The sequence below is a fragment of the Centruroides vittatus genome, unplaced genomic scaffold (assembly GCF_030686945.1).
Source record: "Centruroides vittatus isolate TY-2023 unplaced genomic scaffold, ASM3068694v2 contig_3129, whole genome shotgun sequence".
Classification (NCBI taxonomy): Eukaryota; Metazoa; Arthropoda; class Arachnida; order Scorpiones; family Buthidae; genus Centruroides; species Centruroides vittatus.
The window spans coordinates 26,665-54,228 of record NW_027122017.1 but is presented as its reverse complement, the minus strand read 5'-3'; the positions used below and the strand labels follow the sequence as shown (position 1 = coordinate 54,228).

Here is a 27,564-nt window from a genome sequence, read left to right as displayed (position 1 = left end):
AAAACATTCTTGCAGACAATGCTGGCTGGTGCCGGCCCGTGTCTGTGCGGACACGATCTGCTCACGCGCGGTATATGTAAATATGCCCATTGAAAATATATGTAATAATATTTTTATGTCTGTGCTGTTACGTGTGTGCCACGTACGGGGTCTGTAGATGTGAACAAACGTTAAAACGTCAGACCAGCTGGTAACGGACGAAAACGTAGAGCACTTAATGCGCAGTTTGCTAGAGTTAATAACTCAATAATTTTTTGCATAATCTACTTTTTGTCTTCTACTTCTATAAACAATTTAGGAATAACAGACGTTTTATTTAATATAAATAAATAAATAAAATTGACGAAAAATAATAATACTGTAATAATAAAATAAATAAAAATCACGAAACCAATTCCGACCACCAGGAGGCACTTACAATCCACGTACACGGTCGTATCGTATGGTGTCCGACTACTTCGTAATATTTTCCGTATTTTTATCGTTATTTGGACTAATTAAGCGATAAATTCAAGATGGTTTTAGCGGATTTAGGAAGGAAAATCACTTCGGCGTTGAGATCCCTCAGCAATGCCACCATCATCAACAAAGAGGTAAAAAATATTGTAAATAACGCGTAATTCGCCATGATAAGGTGATTTAACGATGCACCCGCAAGATCTAACCTCGATGTAATGAATATTTATCGCGAAGTATCGATAAGTCAAACGCTATAAACGACAATATGTTAGGAATTACTCGCATTCTATTTATTGTGTAGAGGGCTGCCAACTTTCTTATCTTTCTTAATACTGTTTATTTATGTGTATCTACGTCTCGAGAAATGAAAACAGTTGCATAAATCTTCTTGCATTGTTTGTAAAACACGTCTTTGCCAAACTCGTGTCCATCAATCTGCTGCCATCTGCCTTTGGATGTTGTCGACCTTGATCTGTAATAAGAAATATGCTTTTGTTTTTCGTAAGTTATAAAAATGTATTAAGGAATTACGTGTCTTGCTGGATCCGAATGTCCTTGGTACCGAGCGGTGGGTGTCCAAAGTGCGAGGCGACTCGTAAAATTGCTTTGATTTTTACGCTTTAGAGAGGTGATTTCTGGACTGTCTTCCGGCCACCGTGCTCCACGTTCACTAAACTTACACGTGACACCCCCAACCCATTTCCCTTCTGTGAGAGAAAAGCTTGGAAATGCTTTTCTGACTGACCTTGCTTTTCGTGTCCTTACCCTACGTTGACATTCGGAAACCGTTGAATGAAATGTTTCTTCTTATCCATTTTAATGGAGAAAAGGGAAAAGTTGATGACCGGAATTTGTCCAGTCCCGCCATCAGTGCCTCTGCTAGGAGCAAAAAGAAGCCAGGGTATTTTCTTGCATCTTTTTGCTACTGGCCCCCGGGTGCGGAGTGCTCGCTTTGGGAATTGCCACTCTAGACTCTTGCTGATCTGGTCGTTCCTTGTACAGAGGGGTGGCAAATTATGGGCCTAAAGTCTGCCTGAAAAGTGACGAACGGTGTGCATTGTACTGACACTTTATATATTACTATAGAACTTCAAAAGATTGTTAAAAATTGCATGTTTGAATTTCTGCACTTTATTATTATACAGTAGACCTCCCTATAACATGGATTCATATAACACGGCGAAAAAATTGTGATCTTATTAGTATAACACGCTAAAAGAGACTTGTATAACACGGTAAAACGTCATTGCCGACTCGTGTCGCGACAGGATTGGTCAAATCTGGACCAATAGCGGATATTGTACAAACCGTTGAGTTTAAATGAGCACTGGACCTACTAAAAAACATTTATTATTCAACGGCCATAAAAATTATATTTTTATTAATGATGTCTACAAAGTTAAGTTATTTTTCTGCAAAAAATTCCCTGATCAGGAAACGTTTGTCGTTTGATGAGCCACTCCGCGACGAGAACAAGCTTAAGCAATGGCGTCGTCGAACGATGCACACTCAATAAATAATCCTAAAATTTTTTGTTTATAGCATGGTATATATGGGTTATTCCCAAAAAATTATACGTGATTTGGAAATGTTGAGTCAAATTAGTGTAGAATCGATTAATTTTATGGAAGAAAGCTTTTCAAACAGCTGTAGCACATGTGCCGGGCTGTGATTGGCTCATGTATTTAAGTGACTCGTACAACACGGATTTATATAACACAGAATGTATCTACCGTGTTATAGGGGGGGTCTACTGTATTTTCAATCTGGTTACCTACCACATAATGATTAGAAATTACACTAATGTAAATTGAGCAAGTATAACAAACATCGTAAAGCCCGATATGGTGATGTTTCTATGAAAATTATATAAGCTAGTTCTGTCATATATACATCTCATAAATAATTTTATATTCATTATCATCATAATCTCTTCTGTCAGCTATAGGCTGAGACTTCCAGATTTACAGAGCTGCTTTCTAGATATCTCTTCCCTCCTCTCTGTCTAGCATAATCTATGATTTGCCTGTAGATTTGTAGATCTGAGTTACTTTTCTATCATGTTTACCTGGTTAATTTCGAATCTTCTCTTTCTTTTCCCTTTCATCTGGCAGAGAGTGCTAGGTTAGGCAGCGTTTGACAGGATATCCTTTCATATTAATAGGGATTTTATTATTAATTTATGCGTGATTTTAGAAATTTTATTGTCGTAAAGCCTCTGTTTGAATAGTTTGGTCGTGTTTATGCGTTATTCGGCAGTCAGTTTTACTTAGAAAGTAAATCTTAAAAAATGAGTTCATATTATTCATCCTAAAATTGGTTTCATTGTATAAACTGGGCACGGGCATGGGCATGACAACAATCGTGAATCACGAATGAATTTTTTCCAGATTTCACATTAAAGTAATATTTTATATTGACTGTTTCATGTATTTTGATGTTTTCTAGTAATAAATACATTATTTATAATTATCATCATCAAGCCTGGTGTTTTTTATTTAGTCATTAAGTAATCTTACTTGAAATATATTATAGACAGACCTTATCTTATAAAAGTCTATCTGATATTAGAAAAAAGAAAAAAATTTTGGTACTTTCAGTTGCTTTCTTCAGGTTCTAAAAATCTAGAATTAAATACTGTATATTGAAAAACATAAAACAAAATTTACTTGTTTAGTTCTAGAACTATAGAATTTGAAGAAGACAATTGAATTTAGAAGATTTTATGCAAGTTTAAATGTGCATATTATTATTTTTTGATAAACCATTATAACTTTTATAACTATTAGCTTTACTGTTTATGGCATTGTATGAGTACTAGTCATAATTTTTTGTTGCATTATAGGAGAGCATGTTATATGGGAGTTTACTGTACACATTTTTGTAATTTAACTAGCTGATGAACTTGGTAGTGCTTGGATGAAGAAACCCGTACTTGCCGGGACATAAGAATATACCGAACATTGAAAACACAAATTACACATCTTTGTATAGACCTTTTCCACATTTTACAGAAATATTTGCAACAGTTGAAAAATTTCTGTCAAATGATTTCAAAAGCGATAAATTACTGGTATTTGGGTGAAGAGACTGATTTAATTAAATGGTCTACGACATGTAATGATCAAATGTAAATAATACATTGTTCATTGAGTGTGGAGAAGTTTGATAGTAACGATGCACCAATTAATCGGTAGACAATCAATAATTGGCCAAACAAATTACTAATTTTCATTATTAATCATTACTTTCTGTTAAATTTAAGTCAGTTTTTTAATCTCTGGCAATTTATCAGATAATTCTACTATTAATCTGAAATTGATGAATGTAACCTTTTCTGTTTAGCAAATTTCATGTTTACTGTGTATCTTATTTAAGTGTGCAAAAATTTTTTAATAAATTCATATATAATATTTAATAATGGATAATTTATTAACAAATAATTAAATATTCACCTATTTCTGAGAAATACCTTCTTGGAGAGAGAAGTCACAAGGAGAATGCCTCCCTTATGGGTTCATGTGGTTATGTTGTTTATTACATTAATCACGAATTCTTTATTTCTGACCATGATCTATAACAGTAAGTCTTGAAAAGTCTTAAAAGACTACAAATTATGAACCTTAGATAGATTCATTGAACAACAGATTTCCCATTAAATGAAATACAGTGAACTCCCATATAATGTGACAAAAATATTGCAACTAGTAAGCGTACAAATTCTAATTTTGTTGTCCAGAGGTATATATTTTATTCTTCAACTTCTAGACCTAGGTTTAAACTTGCATGAAATCATCTGATGATGCATGCAGAATGTATTCGGCACAATATGAGACTCCACTGTATTTGTTCTGTTGTAATCCCATTATTATTATTTTTTCACTTAGATAGCTTATTGTTATTTTTCTGGTGTAGATTAAAAAGTTAAATAAAATAAAATTTGTAAGCATTTTCTGTTATTTTTTTTTAATTAATTAAATATTTGACCCGTGATCCGGACTTATCAATTTTGAATTTGAGTTTGATTCCCTTTGGATAAAGATTTGCCATCATTGGTTTACAAAGTAGACCAAAAATGTTAGAATTTAAACATTACTATTGCCATACTATTGTACTATGGGGTTATTCAGTCAGTACAATAATAATAATAATCAATTAGCATTTTAAAACATTTTAAAACGCTGCATTAGTTAGGTAAAATTATAAATTTGAGAAAATCCCTAATAATCTACTATTTGATTAAATTTGTTTTTAAAGTATTTTCTTTCTGGATATATAACCATTACCCTTCACACCCTCTGTCTAAAAATTAAAACAAAAGTACAAAAAAATAAATCCAAACGAAAATATCCGAGATTTAAAAAATTACACCAAGTAAAAACTTATGACAGTTTAGACGACGGTCAGAATTTTTCTTTGGTAAAGATAAGCTTGGTGCTTGGAAGCGGTACCCAGAAGATTATTTTTACTTATATTATTGTTTTCTACATTTCACCTCCACGTGCCAAGCTTATCTTTACCAAAGAAAAATTTTGACTGTTGTCTAAATTGTCATAAGTTTTTACTTGGCATAATTTTTTTACGTCTCAGATGTTTTGTTTAATAATTGTATTATCATGTCAAGACATATGACGATGATGTACGATTTGGCTCAGTGGTCGAATGTGCCACTGACTGAATGCGCTGCCAACCGAACATGTTGCCGACTGGTACTTTTGATATGTTGTTTAAAAAAATCGTTATAAAAAGTTTTAATTGCTATAAATTTGAGCTTTTTTTATTCTGAGTAACATTTTGAATGAAATTCATTTGTTTCCATGCAATTTTATCCTTTTATAAGTATAAAATTAAGCTGTAAAACTGAATTAGCTGTATGGGGAAACTCCCGTAAACTTTGACTTATAGACCCGGAAGTTTCACCAGCACCTCACTGATAATGAGAAAGGCTTAAGTTTAAAATTAGAGCTTTTTAGACCCAGTAGCTTTTTCTCTAGGAGTGTTTGCAGTGCCAGATGAACAAAAAGGAGAAGAAAATACAGCCTTTTTTGGCGATTTTCGCACTTCTCAATTGCTTGTATTTCGGCAAGTGCATTACAGAAAATCTTGAAATTTTGCATGCTTCCTAAGAAAACAATTTTCTTTCGAATGAGATATTTGGAATTACTTTGTGTGTTTGGGGGGGTGAGAAATCAACCCCTGAAAATCAGCAACTCTGATTCCTATATACAGTATATAGTTGGTGACTTTTTTACTCAGCATTGACTCCTAACATAATTTAAACCGTATTGTTTATTGTTTTTCAATTAGTTGTTTTTGATACAAGGCCATTTTGTCTAAGCTGTGTTGTTAGTCTTAACTGGTGCTCTAAATATTAAGTGTTAATAATTTTAATCATTATTTGGTTACTATATAGTAGTGTAAATTGCTGGAATTTCTTACTTCAATTATATGGTAACTATTAAACATAGTACTACAAAAAAATAGCAGGTAACAATATTGACTGAATTTTTATCAATTAATAATTATAATTAATTAATAAACCTTCAAGTTATACCAAGATTATTTATTTCAAAATGATTTTAAGAAAGTATAATTTTTAAATTGCAAAATAGAAATTAAAAATAGAGACTGAAACCAAAAACAATCTTGAACTTACAGTAGAACTTTCGTAATCCAGTTGTTAGGGATGAGTGGGGTAATTGTAAATGTCGGTATTGGGTACCTTTCTGTGTGCATCAATCAGTGCATGGTGAACCATTATGTACTAAAATGTGTTCCAATATTTACCAAGTCCCCTGGTGCAGCGACTGATGCACATGGAACTTGTCGGGCCATGGATATGGCAAGCTGTGACAAAGCAGTATGGCCGCCTCTGTGGTTATATTTATTACACCTCTGTATTAACCCAAAGTTATTTTGACAAAATAAGTCTTCAGATGCTAATATAGTGCTGTTTGTTTCCGTCGTCTCATTTGAATGTCAGAAGTTCTGGTAAAATTTTATCTTGCCAGTGCATTGTTTGTGACAGAGACTGATGCATACTGGAAGGTACCATTAATTTCCCACTATTTACAATATTTTTCAAGAAAGCACAACTCTTCACCCGTGATTACCGGTACAAATAAATTCCAATACAGTCTCCCCAACCTTAAAATTCCCGGTACATAAGACGACAGTTAACACATAAACTAACGTTAACACATAAACTAACGTTAACACATAAACTAACGTTCTTTTCGCATTCCATGATCAACGAACCTGACGAAGACCTCGGTGGAGGATCGAAAACGTTAGTTTATGTGTTAACTGTCGTCTTATGTACCGGGAATTTTAAGGTTGGGGAGACTGTATTGGTATTTACAATATTTTTCAAGAAAGCACAACTGCTTATATATGCAGTTATCCTTACTGGGCTATATTAGTAGAGGTGATAAAAAAAATTTCTGGTTTTATTACAAAAACTACTTAGTTACTCATAATTAAATATTACAGGAAAGGAACTTTTTAAGATATCAAATTTTATGTTTGCTCCATTGAGGAGGGGTAATTGTAAGTACTATAAGGGATAATTGTAAATCTTCAGCTTTTCTCCCCTTCTACAAGTCTGTGAAGGGTCTGTTATAATAATATTGTCTCTTATTAGCGAGGTTGCAGTGACATTTTCAACATGAAAACGTCAGCCGCAGCCTCATTATTGTCTTAATATTTTGTTTCTAGTTAAAAACCATGTGCTATTTTTTTTAATCTTTTTCTTTTTCGTAAGTTCCAAATCCTGGCTGACAATGATTTGATTTGTGAATTATCAAAAGTAAGCCATGTGAAAATACATTTGCTATTGTTTAATAATCCTAATTGTATTTTCACATGTACTTTCACATGTACACACCTAATAATGCCCTTTCCACTGTTTATGATGTAGGTAATTGTAAATGCCAAATTTTGCAGTTTATATGGTACACAGTCAAAATTGGGAGATCAAAATTCTATCTTAGTGTACTCTTTTATTAATTAATACAAAAATATGGCACAAAATCACCAAAAAACATTAAAGATAGCAGCATTTGTAGATGACCACGCCTAATCCCGAAACCAAAAAGGAAATGAACATCTTGTGTTTTCCTTTTTCCTTGACTTAAGCTTTTATTTAAAATAAAATTTTAAATAAAAGCTTAAGTCTATGATGAAGACATGTGTAAATAAAACACTCTGTACTTTTAGAGCATCTATATTGTGATTTTCAAATTTTGCTATAAAATGATGGGGTAATTTACAATACACTACTTTGATCTTGTAGAGTTTTACAGGAGAAGAGTGGTGACAGAGTATTGAAAATGCTGGATTACTGGACATTTTTTATTTTCATAAAATTTTATTATGTTATCACATTTATATGTGATATAAATGTTGCAGCATTGTTATACATTTTGCAAGACATGCTGCTTGTGCTTCCGATTTGTTAATGCACGCTCTTCAATCAGTCAGAACACTAGGGTTTCTCATTTCCCGGTCTTTTCCTTGTCCCAGGATTCCGGGATAAAAGTGAACTATTTCCTGGGATAGAATTAATTATTTTTAAGATACACAAAATATCTTAGAATCAAATGATATAATTATTTTTCATTTTAAAGTAATTTAATATGTTTTGCAACCTCCAAAATCATATTAATAATGCTGTGTAAGATATATATGTTACCAGAAAAACCCGATTTTACGCCAAACTAGTTTTGCCTAGGCCAAACTAGTTTAGAATTATTATTCAAGTATATTAATGGTTAAAATAAAATTAAAAGGCAATCAATTAGATAAACAATATTTATTCAAACATAGTCTACTTAATTATAAAAAATGGGGTTAATGTTACCCTAGATATCGAAGATGGCGGCTCATCTCCGATTCCAGAAATCAGAAGACAGGGAACAGTGGGGACGCACGTTCTAACCTAACCTAACCTATTCTAATAATTTGGTTGCTAATAATTATGGTAATTTATTAGAATAGATTAGGTTAGGTTAGAACGTGCGTCCCCACTGTTCCCTGTCTTCTGATTTCTGTAATCGGAGACGAGCCTCCATCTTCGATACCTAGTGTAACATTAACCAAAAACGGTATTGATTAGAAGTGACACAACACTTGTACAAAACTATAAAATAAAAATAAGCTAATCAGTACTTATCAGTTTGTATTTTTTTTTTTATTAAGCCATGCACTTTTAAAGGTAATTAACTGTCAAAATATTTTAAAAAATTCAAACGAAATAATAAAATAACTTTTAAAATCAAACTAAAATTAAAAATGAACTGATTTGTGTTTTATGATGAACTTATATTAACCATTAATATATTTAACCATTAATATACTTAAATAATAATTCTACACTAGTTTGGCCTGACACACTTATGCCAAACTAGTTTGGCATAAAATTGGGTTTTGCCGGTAACATATACAGTAGAGCATCGTTTATCCAAAAGCCGGTCAACCAAAACCTTTCCAGTCGGACTGTGTTGTGCTGAATTGAATGTTTTTGATACTAGATTAACTTCTAAAGTATAGTTTTTTTGTTTCTGTATTTTTCAATATATTTATTTTGTTTGTACAAAATAAAGAAATAATTTTTAATGATACAATAGCCTCGATTATTATTATAAAAATTTTCGTTAGGCTTAAAATCGACGAAAATTCAACACGAAATGACACGCAACGGAGAAAAATTTCAACCTTCTTCTGTACATAATCAGTTATCCAAAAAATCAGTTATCTGAACAACCCTAGTCCCCAATTGATTTGGATAAAGGATGCTCTAATGTATTAAAAATTAGCTTTGAATTACGTAGAAATTTTCACAAATAGATAAAATTTATTAATTAAAGTTTGATGGAAACTGCATACAATAACGACAACAACAAAAAGAAAAATGCTTTGAATTGAGTTAAAAATTAAGAAAAATGAACTTAGATCAAACTTCTAACTTAAAAGGTAATTTTCGTTTTGTAAATAAAATATAATACAAAATATTATTGTAAATTTTTATAAGATTTTAAAAAGGAAAGATGGTCAATACTCCGATCATGCAATCTAATTCTTATTTTAGTAATGGAAAGTCTTCCTGCTGAGAATGCCCTTTCCGATTCAATTGATCTGATTGGAATCATGTTTAATGCACTTAAGAGGAGACTGATGATGTGTTTTTTCGCCCGTAGCCTGGAAGATTTCTAGTTCATTTTTGGGATTGTAGTACTTCTTTTGTTCTCTAGTATTCTTGATTTGTCTATCTCAGCTGTTTTAATAGCGGTATTAAGCTTATATCCCAATAATTCGGCAGTTTGTTTGTCTTTAATAATCAGGTTTATGAAGAAAAGCTTCATACTTGCAGACTTCGTATTCATTTGTATCCTTGCCCAATTTGCACAACCTGGCATTACACAGTTATTGAAGCTACTGGGCATGGTTAAAAATTAAGACAGCGTAAGCCCAATTATTCCAGATATTACGGGTTCTGACAAATAAAGAATTTTCAGAGTCCTGCCACAAATAAGCTATATATTGATTATTGACCATTGGTGACATGCCATAACAAGCAAAAATTAAAAAAGTAGGTTTAAAATTAATAAATACAAATTTATTCTGACAGTTTATGAGTTAATTATACTTTCTATTTGAAAAATTTCCTCAACCTTAACACAAAATAAGAAAAAAGTGAACTTTTAAGAAATTTGTGGTATTTCCTGGGATGAGAAGAATTTTCTGGGATATTTCCCAGGTTAAAAAACAACCGGAATCCCATTTGAGAAACCCCACAGAAGACAATATAATGCATGACTACCACGTTAAAATTGGTTTGATGCCTTGCCAGGAATGACACGATGGTGTCATTCCTGGTTGCCATTGCGGCTGACACCATCGAATGGATGGTGTCAGCCGCAATGGCAGTTGGATTAGAAAATAGGTCACACGAATGAGTGATCAGATTCAGGATGAAGACCGGAATCAGCAGGCAGGAAGTGACACATGCAGAGACTAGGTTAACTAAATAATCGTTTATTTGTAAAGGAGAATTTTATACATTTTGTACATTTTACATCGTAAAGATCTAAAAATATGCCTAGATATTCTCCGGGTCGCAAGAGAGAGAGAATTTACATCAGATTCACCTGGCAATAAATATCTGGAGTGGATGGTGTTCTGTTGTAATGTCTAACTATGAGAGTTTGTCTTCGGTAGTAGGGTGGTGAGGACAGTTCAACGAAAACGCAGTTCGGAAATAGGTGATATGTTGGGAAGGTGATTTGGCAATATCCGTTAGCAGAATAAGTGATATCCTTGTTGTGAAATAGGGAATATCCATTACGGGAGTAGGTGATCTTTTCGTACAGAGAATAGGTAAAGTATCTGTTAATGTGATATAGGAGGTCCTGAACTGACTAACACGTTTGAGGCACTGGCGATGACTGACTATTTCGGCCGTCAATTTTCGACATCAGTATGACATCGCCTGGCTAAGAGTCAGCACTCATGGGAATGCAGCGTTTTTGCTGTCGAGAAAGTGTAAAAGGAGATTCTCTCAGGTAGTAGATGATAACAATCACTGAGCAAGTATGACGACATCGATTATCGAATTTTAGTAAAAGTTGGATCATCACATAATTATGAGAAATTTAGGTGTACTGACCATTCATTGACTACTGGAAGAGAAGATACATCGGTTGTTCACGTTACCCGAACACAAAACATCCATGCTAGTTCTAACGAAGTAATGTTTCTTTAGCACAATACAATACACATTATGGAGTCTTGAGTGCACCATACGTCCAAAATCAATTTCGATCTGCAGAATACTAATGTGCCAGATTATTATCGGACAATTTCGGATTATTGGCTACTCTTTGAAGGATACCAGATTACCAGACATTCTGAATTATCGGGTGTTGGATTAATGAACTTCTGTTTTATCAATTAGAATTAGTTGAGAATAAATTTGTACTTTAAATTATACTTTAATTATTCTGTATTTTACATATTATTTTTATGTAATTATACTTAAAAATGATTTCATTTCAGGTACTGGATTCTATGTTAAAGGAAATATGTACAGCTTTATTGGAAGCTGACGTTAATATAAAACTTGTTAAACAATTAAGAGAAAATGTCAGGTAATAAAATAATTTTATTGCTTTAATTGAAATAACAAAAGAATTATTGAAAAAAAAATTTAATTTCACAAAATCACAATATGGTGTAAAACTAGGGCCTGAAAAATTTCATGTTAATTCATCAATTATGCAAATATATCTCTCTCATCACCAGAAAAGTACCAATATTTGAGAATTACAAGATTGACAATTAAGAAACTTACGCCTATGATGATGAAAGTACAGTAGAGCGTCGATAAGTGGAACAAATTGGGGACTGGGGTCCTTCCAGTTAATGATTTGTTCCAGTTTCTGACTTTGTACGAAAAAATACATTAACCTGTCCGATGTTCAAATTTTTCTTCGTTGTGTATCGCTTTCTGTTGAATTTTTGTCGATTTTAAGCCTAACGAAAATTTTTATAATCATCATCGAAGCTATCGTATCGTTAAAAATTATTTCTGCATTTTGTACAAACAAAATAAATATATTAAAGAATATAAAAAACATAAAAATTATACTTTAGAAGTAAATTTAGTATCAAAAACATTCGATTCAGCACGACACAGTCCGACTGAGTCGTTCCACTTTCTGGCCATTCCACTTACCGACGTTCCACTTATCGACGCTCTACTGTATATGCATTGTACAAAAACAATTTCCAACTTTCTTATATGTTTATGATTGCTTAATTCAAATTTTTATCGCAATTGCCATATTTTCTTGAATATAAGATTCATTTTTTGGGGGGGTTTTTAGAATCTCTGAAAACTAAGGTGCATCTTAAGTTTGATGTAATATGATACATCAAATTAGCAACCATTAATGCTGCACTTCTTGTTCCTCTGTCACTAATTCCACTGTGTTGTTTTAATGATTTTATTAGGCCAATATCTGAATAGTAAATATATAAGACATTACCTTAACTTGTTCCTGTTACAGTCTATTACAGTAATGTTGTAAGTACTTGGATGAAAATCCCATAAAAAGTTGCATGGCACTCATTTGAGAAATGTTGCATTTCTGATGTTTTAAATGCCATCGAGGAGGATTGTGTGAGCATTGAATCAGAAGAGCCTAACATGGAAAATGAAAGTATTTCTGACTTCAATACCATGGAAGATAGTGATACATAACTTATTTCACTTGTGAGGAATACTGAACAAATTTGTCGACAGAATTGGTTCTTTTGTTGACATAAATTTGTCTCAAGTTTTCTATTTTTTCAAAAAACAGTCCTCAGGTGAGCATGTAGAAATTACAGTGCATTTTACATTTGATGGCATCTTATGTTCAAGTAAATACGATGTATCTAAAAATAAATAAATAAACATGTATGAACCAGTAGATTAATTTCTTCCACTTTTTCTCTATGTATGTTTTTAATATTGCACTTCTTGTGTTGCTGTATTACACACTGTTAGTATATAATACAGCAACACTGCTAACTGTAAACACAAAAAAAACTGCTTAATAACAGAGATACTTATGAGAAATATGTCATTAAGCAAATATCACAGAATGTATGTAGGCAAACTTATATGGCATAGTCTACTAATTGTATGGGTTGTAATATTCATTGCAAATGACAGATATATTGAAGTAAATAGACCAATAACAATACATTATATCAAGCTGATTAAATGGACACACAACTATTAAACTAAAAAAAATATTATCTCTGCAATTAAAAGTTCTTCACATAAGATTTACATATAGTTTTTTTTAAACTCTTTCTGTTTTGTGAACACTAAGAGGGCCTTTTTTTAGGAAGCCTATTATTGGTTTGTCCAGGCCCACGATGGGACGGGACGGGGTAGCCGGGTGGTGAGGAATGGGCCCGTCATATCCGAACAGACCATTTCCTGAAAAATTCCTGACCCATTCAGATTTAATCCAAGATTTCCCAGAGGTAATTCTCTGGGAGATTCGGGATCAACAAAAAGTGTGCATGTTTAAAAGTTTTGATTTAGGAATACTTTAAAATTTAAACTTTAAGTGTGTTAAGATCCTATTCCTCTTCACATATATTTTTTGTCAAACTCTTAATAGAAATGTTTTAATAGATTTTCTTTTGTTTCATTGGATCGAGTTTGTAGTATCTGATTATGAGCTAGAGGAAGCACAAAAAATGTTTTATATGTTAAAATAAAAAAAGACCTCTACAATCATATAGAAGTTTGATTTCTTGAAGATGATTGTATCAGTTTTATATATATAACAATAGCAAATATGAAGACTATCTTTATTATAATTAATACACAACTAGAAACTATAGTAAAAAGTAAACAATTATCATATGATATAAAGGAGACATTATTTATTAGTCTTCAATAGCTCTTTTCTTTAAAACAAAAAGCTAAATCTACGGACAATAACTTAAGCATACATGTTTCAGAGAAAATATTAATGTACTTACGGTTTACCTTTAGCTAGCACAATTATAGAATAATGTCAGATTCAATTTATAATATCATCAGATGGTAATTAAATTTTAAATTTAAATTGGTTGGTCGTCGTCAAAAATTGTATTGCAGAATGGTGAAAGTGAATAAAAGGCGACTCCTTTTTCTACAGACCATCTTCAATTTTAATTTTAAACAATTATAGAAATTATTATATTGAAAGTTGAAGAAACTACTACTCAGATACTATAAGATACATTCATAACATTTTGCTTATTTTAAGAGATTTTTATAAGACTAAGGTTTTTATTAAATTAATGTCTTGTTTGAAATTATACCTAAAGATGCAGGTAGAGTGATATAAAGTACATTTTGTACTTTGTATTGATCTATCTGTACATTTTTGTACATTAATATAATGAAAGGAATCAACAGTGGATCCTATACAATAGTTTAATAATTCACCAAATAATAATCTTGATTTTGTATCCAGATAAAGGATTGACTGTATACATCAGTAACTTGAAATCTGTAATTTTCAACAAGTTTATTTTTATTTTTGTTTGTTTCAATTTAACTTGTGGATTTGGCCTTAGAACAAGATTCTGTGTGAAATTTTATATACTTTATTGTGTATGTATATATTAATATATAGTAAAGTTAATTTAGAGATTAATTTGTTAAATTTTTCCGTCGTTAATAGATCCGTAATCGATTTCGACGAAATGGCCGCCGGTCTAAACAAACGTCGTATGATACAGACGGCCGTCTTTAAAGAATTAGTAAAGGTATGCCATTACGTTAAATTATAATTTAAAATAATGAATAACATAATCTTGCAATTTACTAATTATTAGTTTGTTATTTATTATATTATCATTACTTTATGTTTAAAAGAAGAATTAAATCTGTTAAAACTAATCAAAAAGTTACATGTTATTTAGTTTTAATTTTTGGAAAATAACCACAGAATGATTTCCAGATTTCAAAATTCAATTATCAACTCCAGGTTGTGAAATAAACAAAACTTCTGCTTTATTGAAACTTTTCTTTCTCAATGAAGTGTGTTATAATAGATAAATAAATTCAGATATTATGAAATATTTTGAAATCACATCAAATTAATTATATAGGGTTGCACAAATTATTCAACAATTTTGTAAGATTATATTTTCATTAATACTGAACAAAAATATATGACATTACCACCATTTGAAAGAGGGATATTTGCAGTTTTGTACTGTCTTTAAATGCATTCAACATGTGCTACGTATGATACGCCAGATTCTGGATAGTACTCCCATTCTTGCTACATCTTCTGGAGCATGTCTTACGTGACATTCCCGATGGTGGCACAAATGTGCTGTTTCAATTCTGGCAACATTGTTGGAAGTGGAGGGATGTAAATATTGTCCTCAATGAGACCCCACAGAAAGAAATTGCACACTGCGATATCTGGTGACCAGGGTGGCCATGTGTGGAAGGTTTTGTCTGTTGCTGCTGCACGATCAATCCGTCGACTGAACAGGTGTTCATTTAGATAATCCCCAATGATATATCGAGGATTACCTAAACGAAATGGATTAGTTTTAATTCTTAACCCTTTAAGGGGTATGTACAACAGAATGGGAAAATAAAAATTTTATTTAATAATTGAAATAATTTTAAAATAAAAGTTACAGAACAATTTTTATTGAATGACATTTGAATACATCTATATTTTTTCTTCGTTACTCGACACGTTTATAACTTCCTTGTTATTAATGCCCATACTTTACATCAGTGGTTCCCAACCGGTGTTCCGCTGAACACTGGTGTTCCGTAAGCATCTCCCAAGTGTTCCGCAGATTTAGTCGCAAATCGGAAAGTGTACAATCGTATTCGAGCTGCCGAATATCATATAAAATTTTCATAAACTTAAATATATATGTACGACTCGTACTTATGGAATGTACTACTGTTTCGAATAAGATAAAGGCAATGATAAAAACTGAATGAAATATGTAAAAAACATCAGGCACAAGTTTCCCATTAAAGTTATTTAGGTATATTTTTTTCTGTCTTAGAATTGGCGTTAATAATATGAGTAGAGGTTTTGAATTATAACTGCTCAATTCTAATAAAATAACTGATGACAAGCTTATGTATTTCATATTAACTTAAGTAAGTGTACCGCTAAAGAAAATTGCTCACAAAAGTGTTCCGCATCCTAGAAAAGGTTGGGAACCACTGCTTTACATTCAGAAAACCAATGCTATATTGAGAAATCTTCAAATATAGGGCAATTATAATTAAAAGGTTCAGAGTTCTCTGTAGAAAGGACTGTTAGGGAAATCTTGACCATATTTAGTTTAATATATAAAGGAACAACACCGGAGTGAAAATAAATTAAAACCAACAACTGTAGTGCCTTTGACCGGTGTGCTTCTCTCCTCTTTCTCTGTAAAACGCAAACGTTTTCGAACCTCGTTGGTTCTTCCTCAGGCGTAACAGAATTCTGTTCTACAAAATTTAAATATCCCGTCGAAGTCGACCGTTGATTTAGAAAAATTTGCATTCTGGAACGCTGTTGCGTGCAGCCGATGTCGTCATATTAGACTTGCGCGATGTGAGTATAGCGCTACGTCAGGGATCTGTTGAGAAAGGCTTCCCAAGCCGATGATAAGATGACCTCCTTTTTAAAATTGATGCAGTGCGTGTTACTGCGGGTGTTGAGTAAGATGTATATAGCTTCAAGCCATTTGAGGTGATCTTGTCGAAACGTGGGGTGAATGATTGCGGCACGGGTGAAAAGAGGCTCTATTTCTGGATCGGATGAATAGACTGCTAAGGCGTTACTCAAAAGGGCACTCACCCATTCCTCCTCACAAGCTGCCTTCAACTCGGATATGCGGCACATCAAGAATATAGCTAAACAACACGGATATCACAACATTGCACGCAAAAACAACTTTGAGGCACTACGGCTTCTTTCCACCCACACCCCTCCTTCCAATGGTTCCCCACCTAAATATATACCGATCACCTACAATCCGGCACTGAAGACCATATACTACCAAATAGCGAAGAAAAAGGATATCCGCTTAGCTTTCAGGAGATGCTCAACGATTTTCGAGTGGCTTAGGAACGGAAAAGACGCTCCAGATAAAAACAGACTTCCGGGAATATACTCTATACCCATCGCCGACCACAGAGATAACAGCGAAGCCATCTACATCGGATCCACCAAACGCAACATACAGACGAGGATCAAGGAGCACAAAGCGGACATATTACACTATAGACAAAACACCGCCCTAGCAGTCAATTCATCCGATCCAGAAATAGAGCCTCTTTTCACCCGTGCCGCAATCATTCACCCCACGTTTCGACAAGATCACCTCAAATGGCTTGAAGCTATATACATCTTACTCAACACCCGCAGTAACACGCACTGCATCAATTTTAAAAAGGAGGTCATCTTATCATCGGCTTGGGAAGCCTTTCTCAACAGATCCCTGACGTAGCGCTATACTCACATCGCGCAAGTCTAATATGACGACATCGGCTGCACGCAACAGCGTTCCAGAATGCAAATTTTTCTAAATCAACGGTCGACTTCGACGGGATATTTAAATTTTGTAGAACAGAATTCTGTTACGCCTGAGGAAGAACCAACGAGGTTCGAAAACGTTTGCGTTTTACAGAGAAAGAGGAGAGAAGCACACCGGTCAAAGGCACTACAGTTGTTGGTTTTAATTCATATTTAGTTTATGTTTTGTTTCCTTAGTGTGCATACTACGTATACTTTCTGTGAGTTAAGAAACAATGCAATAATTTTATTTCAGTTACATTTAAGATACGACTCTGTACCCTCCATCTCTGCACTCCAACAACTAAATTTGCTAAGTAACATGCTTGACAATGGCCCACGTGGAGTTGTCACATTCTGTCTTAAAGACATTGGAAATGTTGCATATTTGGGCAAAGTTTGCACTGCAACCATTCACTTGTTCAATAATTGGGAAGAATGTTTTGAAGATCTTTCTAAACTTGAAATTTGTTAGTCAATCTATGCCATATACACATTGAGGGAAGGGATGCCAAATTTTATCCCATGCTATGAATTTTGAGGGAAAATTTTTTTCTCAAAAGTTGAAACTGCATGCTCTAGAAGTCTAGATCAAGCTTGTTAAACTCAAAGGATAACATGGGGCAACTAAACAAGGTTTAAGTTTGTGTGTGCTGAAAAAACCTTCAATTTTCATAGAAACATAGGTTTATTTCAGAAAGTATAGTGTGAAAAAAGAACGAGAACAATGATAAAATTAATGTTTTCTTCCTGACACGTGGTGCCTCTTCTCTACTACTATCTATTCTTGGGTCAAATTTATTAGTAATTCATAATTATTATAGTTGTTATTTAGCCCAACGTAATATGACAGTTGTTGATTTATCTTTTCTACTTCGGAGAAATCTTGTTTGCAGTGATTACTTTCAAAAATGACCCGAGGTGAAGGTCAGTAATTCTGGATCTGACAGGTGACGTATAATAATTGTAAGTAGCTACTCACGTCGATAAGTACTTCCAAACACAGAAATCATTTCATATGCAAATTTTTGAGTATTTTTAAACCTGGCAGGTAAATATTTGTAAAATCCAGCCATGTCAACTTCACTGAATTTTCCCTTCAAATCTGAATTGCACTGAATCTCAATTACCTCTATTTGCATTTGATTAAGTATGGATTCTATATTTATTGAAAAAATCAAAGAAAACTCGTCCTTCAAAAATTTAACTAGATTGGTCAAGCCAATCTGATAGCACACTCCACAAAAGTGAATCAAATATTAATTTTGTTTACAATAAATTTTATAAATTGTTGAAATCAAGTACAGTAGAGTGTCGTTTATCCGAAAGCCGGTCAACCGAAAGCTTTCCAGTTGGACTGTGTCGTGCTGAATCAGACGTTTTTGCTACTAGATGAACTTCTAAAGTATAATTTTTTTGTTTTTATATTTTTCAATATATTTATTTTGTTTGTACAAAATAAAGAAAAAATTTTTAACGATACAATAGTCTCAAATATTATTATAAAAATTTTCGTTAGGCTTCCAACACAAAGTGACGCGCAATGGAGAAAAATTCAACACGAAGCGACACGCAATAGAGAAAAATTTCAACATCAGATAGGTTAATATATTTTTTCGTACATAATCGGTTATCAGAACAACCCCAGTCCCCAATTGATTCGGATAAACGATGCTCTACTGTAGTTGTTCAGAAGAATTTTTCACTGAATATACAGTAAGGGATGTGGTTTAGAACAAAATATTTAAATGTTAAAGAATTCTATTCAAAGTGTTTGATCCTGACAATGGCTGCACAGATAGTCGAAAGCATTAGATAAAATTAAGAAATAATTGCTGGAATAGATATTTTGCCTTTAATTTACAATAATCCAATTAAAGCTCAATATATAAAATAAAAGAATTGAATGTGAAATGTTATCATTTATACAAAGACTTCAATTTTGACTTATTTTGATTCTAAGAAGAAATACAAGTCTGAAAAAGTTTTTACAGGTGAACTCATTGCACGCATGTGCAATGACTTCACCTGTAAAAACATGCGCAATAAATGGATTGAACGGAACTTAACACTTTGGTAGCGAAATTGAAGTAATTGCGCTTGCGTGTGGAAATCTGACAGACGGACAAAAGTCCTAACATAAGTACTTTACCACTATAGTGGAGCATGCAAAAACTGCAAACCTTGTTTCAATTTCAGTTCTAAGGCTTAAAATTTCTTCTGTGTATTTTTGATATGTTGCAGTTTCACTTAAACTTGATTTGTTCATGTTGTATGCCAGAAAGTGCATTAAATCTTCATTTTTCAACTGCTTTTCCCAAAGAACTAGCTTACATTTGAATGTTATAACTTGGTCACACGTGTTTGTAATGATCTGATCTTTTCCTTGCAGTTTTAAATTTAAATCATTTAAGTGTTTTATTATATCAACCATGAAGGATAAATCTTGCAACCATACCGTGTCAAAAAGTAGGCTCGTGTCTTGATTTTTGGTTATTAAGAACTAACGTATTTCTTTGTTTAAGAACCTTGGAGCAGGATAGTCAACGTACCTCAGTATAGTAGGACAAACCAGAATATTCGCTGTGTAATTCACTTAAGAAAGCAGAGAATTGTCGCTGATTTAGGCTTCGAGATCTTATGAAATTGATGATTTTTTCAAAAGATATCAATACATTTTCCATATTTATTACCTTCGCACATAATACTTCTTGATGTATAATATAAAGCATATGATGAATCTTGGATCCGTCATAAATTTCACTTTTTTTGTTTTTGCAGTAATGTCATTAAACCATTGTTTTTTCCAATCATCTGTAGCTACAGAAGTTAATTTTGACAGAGGTAGATTGTATTTTTGCAGAAGTTCAAAAAAGAAAAGCAATTAAACGTATCCTGTCCTGTGCTAGTGTTATGCATTAGTACTAGTTCCAGTAATTTAAAAAATATTGAAATCCGTGTCGCAACTTGAAGAAACACGGCTAATTGAGCTATGCCCCCAATGTCCGTACTCTCGTCACAGGCAATGGAAAAAGCTTAGAAACTAGATGATTTTGCCTTGATCCGAGTATTTAAATTGTTGGCTAAATTGGTAATGCTTTCTGCAACTGTATTTTGACACAAAAGAGATCGCTTGAAAAGCCTTCGCTTTCCAGGACAAACAATTTCTGCAGCTTTAATTAAACATTCTTTGATGAAATCACATCTGTAAAAAGTTTTGAGTGTTTAGCTATCAGCTCCAACAAGACATAGCTTGCATGCACCACCACTACACTTTCTTGTGATACTTTAGTAAACACGAACTGTTGTTTTTTCAGTCCCAACTCAAGCTCTTTCAACTTTCCTTGTTTCGTTAATCCCTCATAATTATCTTATTTTGAGTTACGTTGTATAACTTTGATACACTAATAACATTATTACATATCAAGCAGAACCAAATACAATTTGAAAATACTGTTGTTAAACTATGGAATCAAAAATGTCTGAATTTGTTTGTTTAAAAAAATTATAACAACTTTTATTTGAAATTTTAAAGTCTAATCAAAACTATTAATTATTTTTCGGAGATATTTGAACCTTGAATAATGTAATATTTTTTGTTTCTAGTTAGTGGATCCAGGAGTAAAAGCCTGGCAGCCAGTCAAGGGAAAACCAAACATTATAATGTTTGTAGGTCTTCAAGGAAGCGGTAAAACAACAACCTGTACAAAGGTACAGAATTCTTTTGCTTTACTTGTTATCTTTACGTAATTAATTAATGAAATTAATTAAAGTTTTCAATCTTAGTTAGCGTATCATTACATGAAAAAAGGGTGGAAAACGTCTCTGGTGTGTGCAGATACGTTTCGTGCCGGTGCATTTGACCAGTTGAAGCAGAACGCAACGAAAGCCAGGATACCCTTTTATGGAAGGTAAATTAAATAAAATAAATGCTTGTTTGTCATTAAGGATTTTAAGATTGCATCTTCTTTTGTTTCCAGTTACACAGAAGTAGATCCGGTGGTCATTGCCCAGGAAGGCGTAGATAAATTTAAAAAAGAAAATTTTGAAATAATTATTGTAGATACGAGCGGAAGACACAAACAAGAAGATTCTTTATTTGAAGAAATGTTACAAGTGTCTAATGCTACAGTGAGTCATTAAAATGTTTCCTTCTATTCCATTTAAATAAAAATAAAACTGTAAAACATTATTGTGACATTGTCACAATGCCAGCTCCAATTTTAAATCATATTTTAATTAAAATCACTTGACTTCTGGTCCAGACTAGAAGTTCATATATAGTTTATTGGAGTCTCTGGTCCATAACCTTACCATATCTAGTCCAGATTTTAGTGATATCTTGCCCCCATACAACATACTTCTCCCAGTAAGAATCGAGTCGTGCTGGTCATTCCACTCTGGTAACTCCAGTCTCAAGAAAATTTTTTAATGGAAATCACATCACTTCCAGTCCACTGACCCCTAAGATTTCTGCATCTGGTCTGGATTTTCATCTATCTGATTCCATTCTCCAGATTAATGAAGGATGGACTAACAATAGTGGGAATGTATGGGCCTTCAATTTGAAAACTGCAGCTTGAAAGGCTTGGACGTCTTAATAGTAACCTAGTAATAAATACACTCGACTTGTCAAATTACGAGTTGTTATCATCATTTCGGATTAGTGCCGTTAGCACCCAAAAGAGTAAAAATGTAATGACTTTCTGCCGAGCCACTCGTTTTAATTTCATTTTATAATAATAAAGTAATAAATAAAACGTCACATAAAATTTATTTTATTTTTATTGTTAAGATTGCAATGCTCTCTTGGTTTGATTTTTGGTGGCTTTCGACACTGTTGACTTCAAGATCTGCACATTAATAGCTCATTTAAGATGGCCAGTAAGTACATAAATAAGTTATTTTACCATTACAATACACACATGCACGATATTATATAGGTTTGTGATATACATACATACCAGTGATGGAGTGGATAAAACCACCGAATGCTGCTTGTGGGTTCCTACCTGGGCAACCAGCTGGCCACGTGCAGTTTTCTGGGTTTTTCTTCACATTAGTTTCATCTAGATAGGGGTCAGTTATCTGTAGAAAGTCCTTCCGGGAGGCATCCCCTTTTGGCAGATTGCCCGGGTATCATGTTGCAATAAACAAATAAATCAAACCAAAAAGTAATTTGAGAACATCAACAAAATGTATTGAAAAAGTGAGTTTTCCTGTCAACCAACACTCATATTTCCTTTTTTAGACTGAATTGTGTTTTACCAATGTAAAAACAATACGATAAAACAGAAACCTACTTAAACAGAAAAAATTCTTCGGGATGGAGTAATTCTGTGTTTAAAAAAAAAACCTGTTCAAAATGGAACATGCCAAACTGGAAGGCATTCAGTACCGCATGATTCTGCTTTATGTAGGTTTTAATGTATTTGTCATAATTTTTCAGTCCAAATAGTTTTTATTTTTGAATTTGATATTATTAAGGTGTTATCATTTACTCTTTTCAGGATCCTGATAATATTATATTCGTGATGGATGCGTCAATTGGTCAAGCCTGTGAAGCTCAGGTATGCCTCCTTATTTATTTAATGGTCGTAATTAATACTTGATTTTAAAAACTTAAAAGTTCTAATAATTTAATACTTCTTAATGAATGCATCATAAACTACAAAACTCTTTTCTTTTATTAATCCATATTTTCACAAAAATGCCAATTTACTTTTGGTGATTGTTGCTTAAGTTGGGACATGCACACAGGTATAGCCAAACTTGTGGATAAAAACAATTGACAGTTCTTCTGCACATTATATACCTGACAGGTATATCTATCTGATACACATGTACCTGGCTTTAGAATCTCAGTCTTCACTTGGATTATTTTATTATTTTTATTAAATAAATACATAATAATTTTAGGCTCGGGCTTTTAAAGACAAAGTCGACGTAGGTGCAGTCATCGTGACCAAATTAGACGGGCACGCGAAGGGAGGCGGAGCACTGAGTGCGTAAGTACCTTTTTTATATAAAAATAATGAAAAAATTCCAAAGTATGTTTTCCCTTGTAATTTAGACACATTTCAAACAATTTATGAGAACCATGAGCAAAGTTATTGCTAGACTTTCTTTCAGTCTTATGATGAGTTGCATAACTTTCCCAGCTGTTAAGAGATTTTATTTGAAATATAACTTTTATATTACAAATCATAATAAATAAAATTGTGTGTGGCTCCATTCATTACAAGATTTTATTTTATATCATTAATTATTATAAAATGGCCAGAAATTTAAATTTGAGTTTTATAAAAAAAAATTGTTAATGAAGATTTTACTCAATATTAAGTCTGACTGGCTGGAGATGTCGTCCGCGACCTCCCTGTATCTCCCCTCCACTTTTAACCACCAAAATTTAATAGCATCGATCCCCCTTATATACAAGCTAATGTGCCAAATTTCATTTCTTAATCTTTACCCCATCCCAAGATGCTAAATGAAATGCACACATTCACAGAATTTTTCCCCTTTTTTGACATTTTTGGGTTCAGGTGGTTTCAAAATGTGAAGATTTGCAAAAACTTGGATGTTCAAATTTGACACAATTCCAATACTTTCCCTTGTGTTTACATAACAGCTAGGGAAGTAAAACAAATTCAATAGAGAAAATTCCTTTGAAATGAGACACGATTCTATTGGATACTCGCAACAAATTCTATTAATATTGTAATTTAATTGCAGATAAGTTTCGAGTAATCTATACACTGTATTCAGCGATAAACATCTCAACAGATGGTGCAGTTAAGGAACTTATTAACACTTCCAATTTCTAACTTCCTGTTGTTGCAAGTTTTATATTATTTCTAGAAATATTGTTTTGAGATAATCAGTGCAAATTTACATTCTAAATACAAACGTGGAACAGTATGTTGCATAGTCGTGTGTTCAAAGATTTTGGAAAAAATCTTTTTAGAATAAGAATGTTTCCCAAAACGCAAAGCACTCTGGTGGACTTTGCATTTTGGAAAACATTCACCATAAAAACCAAAACCCCTCATCCAAGAAGGTATGTTTACCTCTAATAAAATGCTCAATGCATTTCATTGCAGGTAAATATAGTTTTTTTAAGCAATTATCTCACAAAATATTAGGAAAAATATAGGCCTAAGTCATAGAAAATGATTTAGAAGATTCTTTAAATATTAGTGTTACGAATTATAATAAAGAATGTTTGTTTATATGGTACTAATTTCACAGGTCAACCATTCAATGATCCCAACAGTGAAGGCCAGGCACTGTCATTGCTTCTTCACAAATCTCAAAAAATATACAGTAATGCTATAAAAGACAAAATCCAGATAATTATTTCAAAAATGTTAAAAAGCAAAAGATAGGTGAACTGTCTTCCAATTGTTCCACAGAGGAAATAAGCACCGAGGAATCAGGCTGTCACTTGCACAATAATGCAGCCAAAACTTCATTCTATATTAACACCACATTAGAATAATATATAAAATGCCAGTTACATCCAAACAGTTGTAATATTCTGTTCAAACATTCACTATTAAAATGATAAAAGAGATTGATCTTGATAAATATTAAGTGGATAACCAAACTGTTAGTGTTAAAACAACTGGAGTATAACCTCGACCAAATCGAAAGAGGGATTTGTTAATAAAAGTAAGTTTCCGATTTGGAATTGGTGAATCTATAGCCATAAGAATATTTTGGGACTAGCTTAATTGTACTATTGTACCATTTAATTATATATATTGTACTAAAGAATATTCCTCTGTGGCCATTTAATTGTAGAGTTAAAAAATATTGAGATATTTTCAGACCCAACATTTGAAAATACTAGATGCATCATTGACTAGTTAGCCCTTCCAAACTTGTACATGTAGTTTGCATAAGAGCATAAGACAAATCCAAATGTCTCAAAATCAATGTGTGGTCCAATTTTTAACTGTTTAAAAACGTTATTTTTGATGCATTTGTCTAACATATGTGGAAATTCCAAATCTTTATACTTGTTTTCCTCTATACCTTAATTTTCTTTCAGTATCCAACCAATTAAAATAATTTCCAGGTGTTGTTTAGTTACTATTAATTGGAAACATGGAACAGAAATTCACACCAATCTTTTGTACAGAGCATGCGCATGATTTTGTTTATTCAAGAATAGTTTATATATATGAGGGTGGAATGACAAGTCTGGACCATTTGCCAACTTAGGGGGAAACATAAATTACATCCATACCGGTTAATGGAGTCTGGCGACGAATAGAAGATTCCAAAAGTTGAGTGACTCACTACCATTCTTGCACGAAAATCCAAAGCAGGTTGTTTGGTCACGTGACACTTTCGCTCAACCATGCCCATGCCCTAAAGCAAAAATTGTTTTTCTCCAGGTTGGTAACACGGTCCAAGTTTGTCACATGGCAGCTGCGTGACATTTCTCATTTAAACGGGAAGGCAATTAATATGAAACAAATGAATGTTTTGCAGGGTGGCTGCCACTCAGAGTCCCATCATATTTATCGGCACGGGAGAACACATAGACGACTTTGAACCTTTCAAAGTCAAACCGTTCGTAAGTAAATTACTAGGTAAGACAAAGACTTTCTTGCCATTCCTTGCACTCCCACTGGTCCCTAAGCGAGTCTAAATAACAGCTGCAACTCCAAATGGAGAAAGAATGAATTATATTTTAGGAACGAAAAGTTCTATCACCGTGTTATTTTAGAATGCCGAATGACCAGAGGGATGACTTGTACTTTTAAAATTAGGATGAGAGAGATAAACAATTTAATATATTTGTTAGGAATGGGAGACATCGAAGGCCTCATTGATAAAGTCAACGAATTAAAATTAGATGACAATGAAGAACTGATCGAGAAACTCAAACATGGCAAGTTAATTTCTAAAATTCCGTATTTAATTATTAAAAGTGCATTAAAATAAAGTAATTTGGATGTTTAGGCGAATTCACTTTGAGGGACATGTACGAACAGTTCCAGAATATCATGAAAATGGGTCCCTTCAGCCAAATTATGGTAAGTGCCATTTATTTTTCTTACAAACTGGTGTAGATTAGCTGTTGCTAAGAGGAATCAAAGGGAGGGTATAAGCTATAAAAAAAAGGTTTCAAACTCCAGAAATCATAAAAATGTTTCTGCAGATTCTTCTTTTAGAATTCTCGATGTTTGGAGCATGACAAAATTTTATGTGGGAACCCCCATCGATATGGGAATAAAACTTAAAATTTCGAGGCCGTTGGCTTGTCAATCTACACAAAGGTTCCGAGTAAAATGATAAACAGAGAGTATTTGTAGAATTGCATCATTCTAAGAACATAGTAGTAGTTTTAGTCTATTGTTTTGGAAATATTTAATGGAGGGTGTTGCCCAGAATTTATGAAATTGGTTTGTTGGCATTTTTCAAAGACAACATCACGTGCGGAACAAACCGTTTGGCAGTAGAGATTTCTCACGTCTCCATCATTTATTTTCTAGGGAATGATTCCAGGGTTCAGCAGCGACTTCATGACGAAGGGAAATGAACAGGAATCGATGGCCAGGCTGAAGAAGCTGATGACCATCATGGACAGCATGAATGATCAAGGTATGGTGCACGGAAGACCCTCCACTCCATTGCCCCCTTCCGTCTTTCACCCACTCCTCTGTGTATTTCAGAACTGGATCACAGAGAAGGGGCCAAGCTGTTTTCCAGACAGACCGGAAGGATAACCAGGGTAGCCAGGGGTGCTGGAGTTACCAGTCGGGAGGTGCAGGAACTGCTCTCGCAGTACACCAAGTTTGCAGCCATGGTCAAGAAGATGGGAGGAATAAAGGGACTCTTCAAAGGTAAAACCCATTCTAGCTTGGCTCCTGCCCACCCAAACGGGCAGGAGCCAAGCTACAACCCGATATCCATGTCAAACCAGGCAGAACGAACAAAATTCCGTTTCTGTCGGGTGTCAAAAAAAATTAGAGCAGCATTTATTATT

The 27,564-nt window shown here is 33.2% G+C and overlaps 1 protein-coding gene across 1 annotated transcript in view; it reads left to right on the top strand.

The window, feature by feature from the left end:
* The first annotated feature begins 415 nt into the window (after positions 1–415).
* Positions 416–27,564, top strand: part of Srp54k (signal recognition particle 54k) — a 28,135-nt gene continuing 986 nt past the window's right edge. Inside the window, exons 1-13 of the mRNA XM_067268041.1 lie at positions 416–593; positions 11,515–11,606; positions 14,694–14,778; positions 21,168–21,272; positions 21,348–21,472; positions 21,542–21,692; positions 23,072–23,131; positions 23,481–23,569; positions 26,064–26,164; positions 26,380–26,466; positions 26,538–26,611; positions 27,071–27,179; positions 27,251–27,421. Of these exons, the coding sequence (XP_067124142.1) occupies positions 516–593; positions 11,515–11,606; positions 14,694–14,778; positions 21,168–21,272; positions 21,348–21,472; positions 21,542–21,692; positions 23,072–23,131; positions 23,481–23,569; positions 26,064–26,164; positions 26,380–26,466; positions 26,538–26,611; positions 27,071–27,179; positions 27,251–27,421 (1,327 nt within the window). The 5' untranslated portion in view covers positions 416–515. The remainder of the gene's footprint in view (positions 594–11,514; positions 11,607–14,693; positions 14,779–21,167; positions 21,273–21,347; positions 21,473–21,541; positions 21,693–23,071; positions 23,132–23,480; positions 23,570–26,063; positions 26,165–26,379; positions 26,467–26,537; positions 26,612–27,070; positions 27,180–27,250; positions 27,422–27,564) is intronic.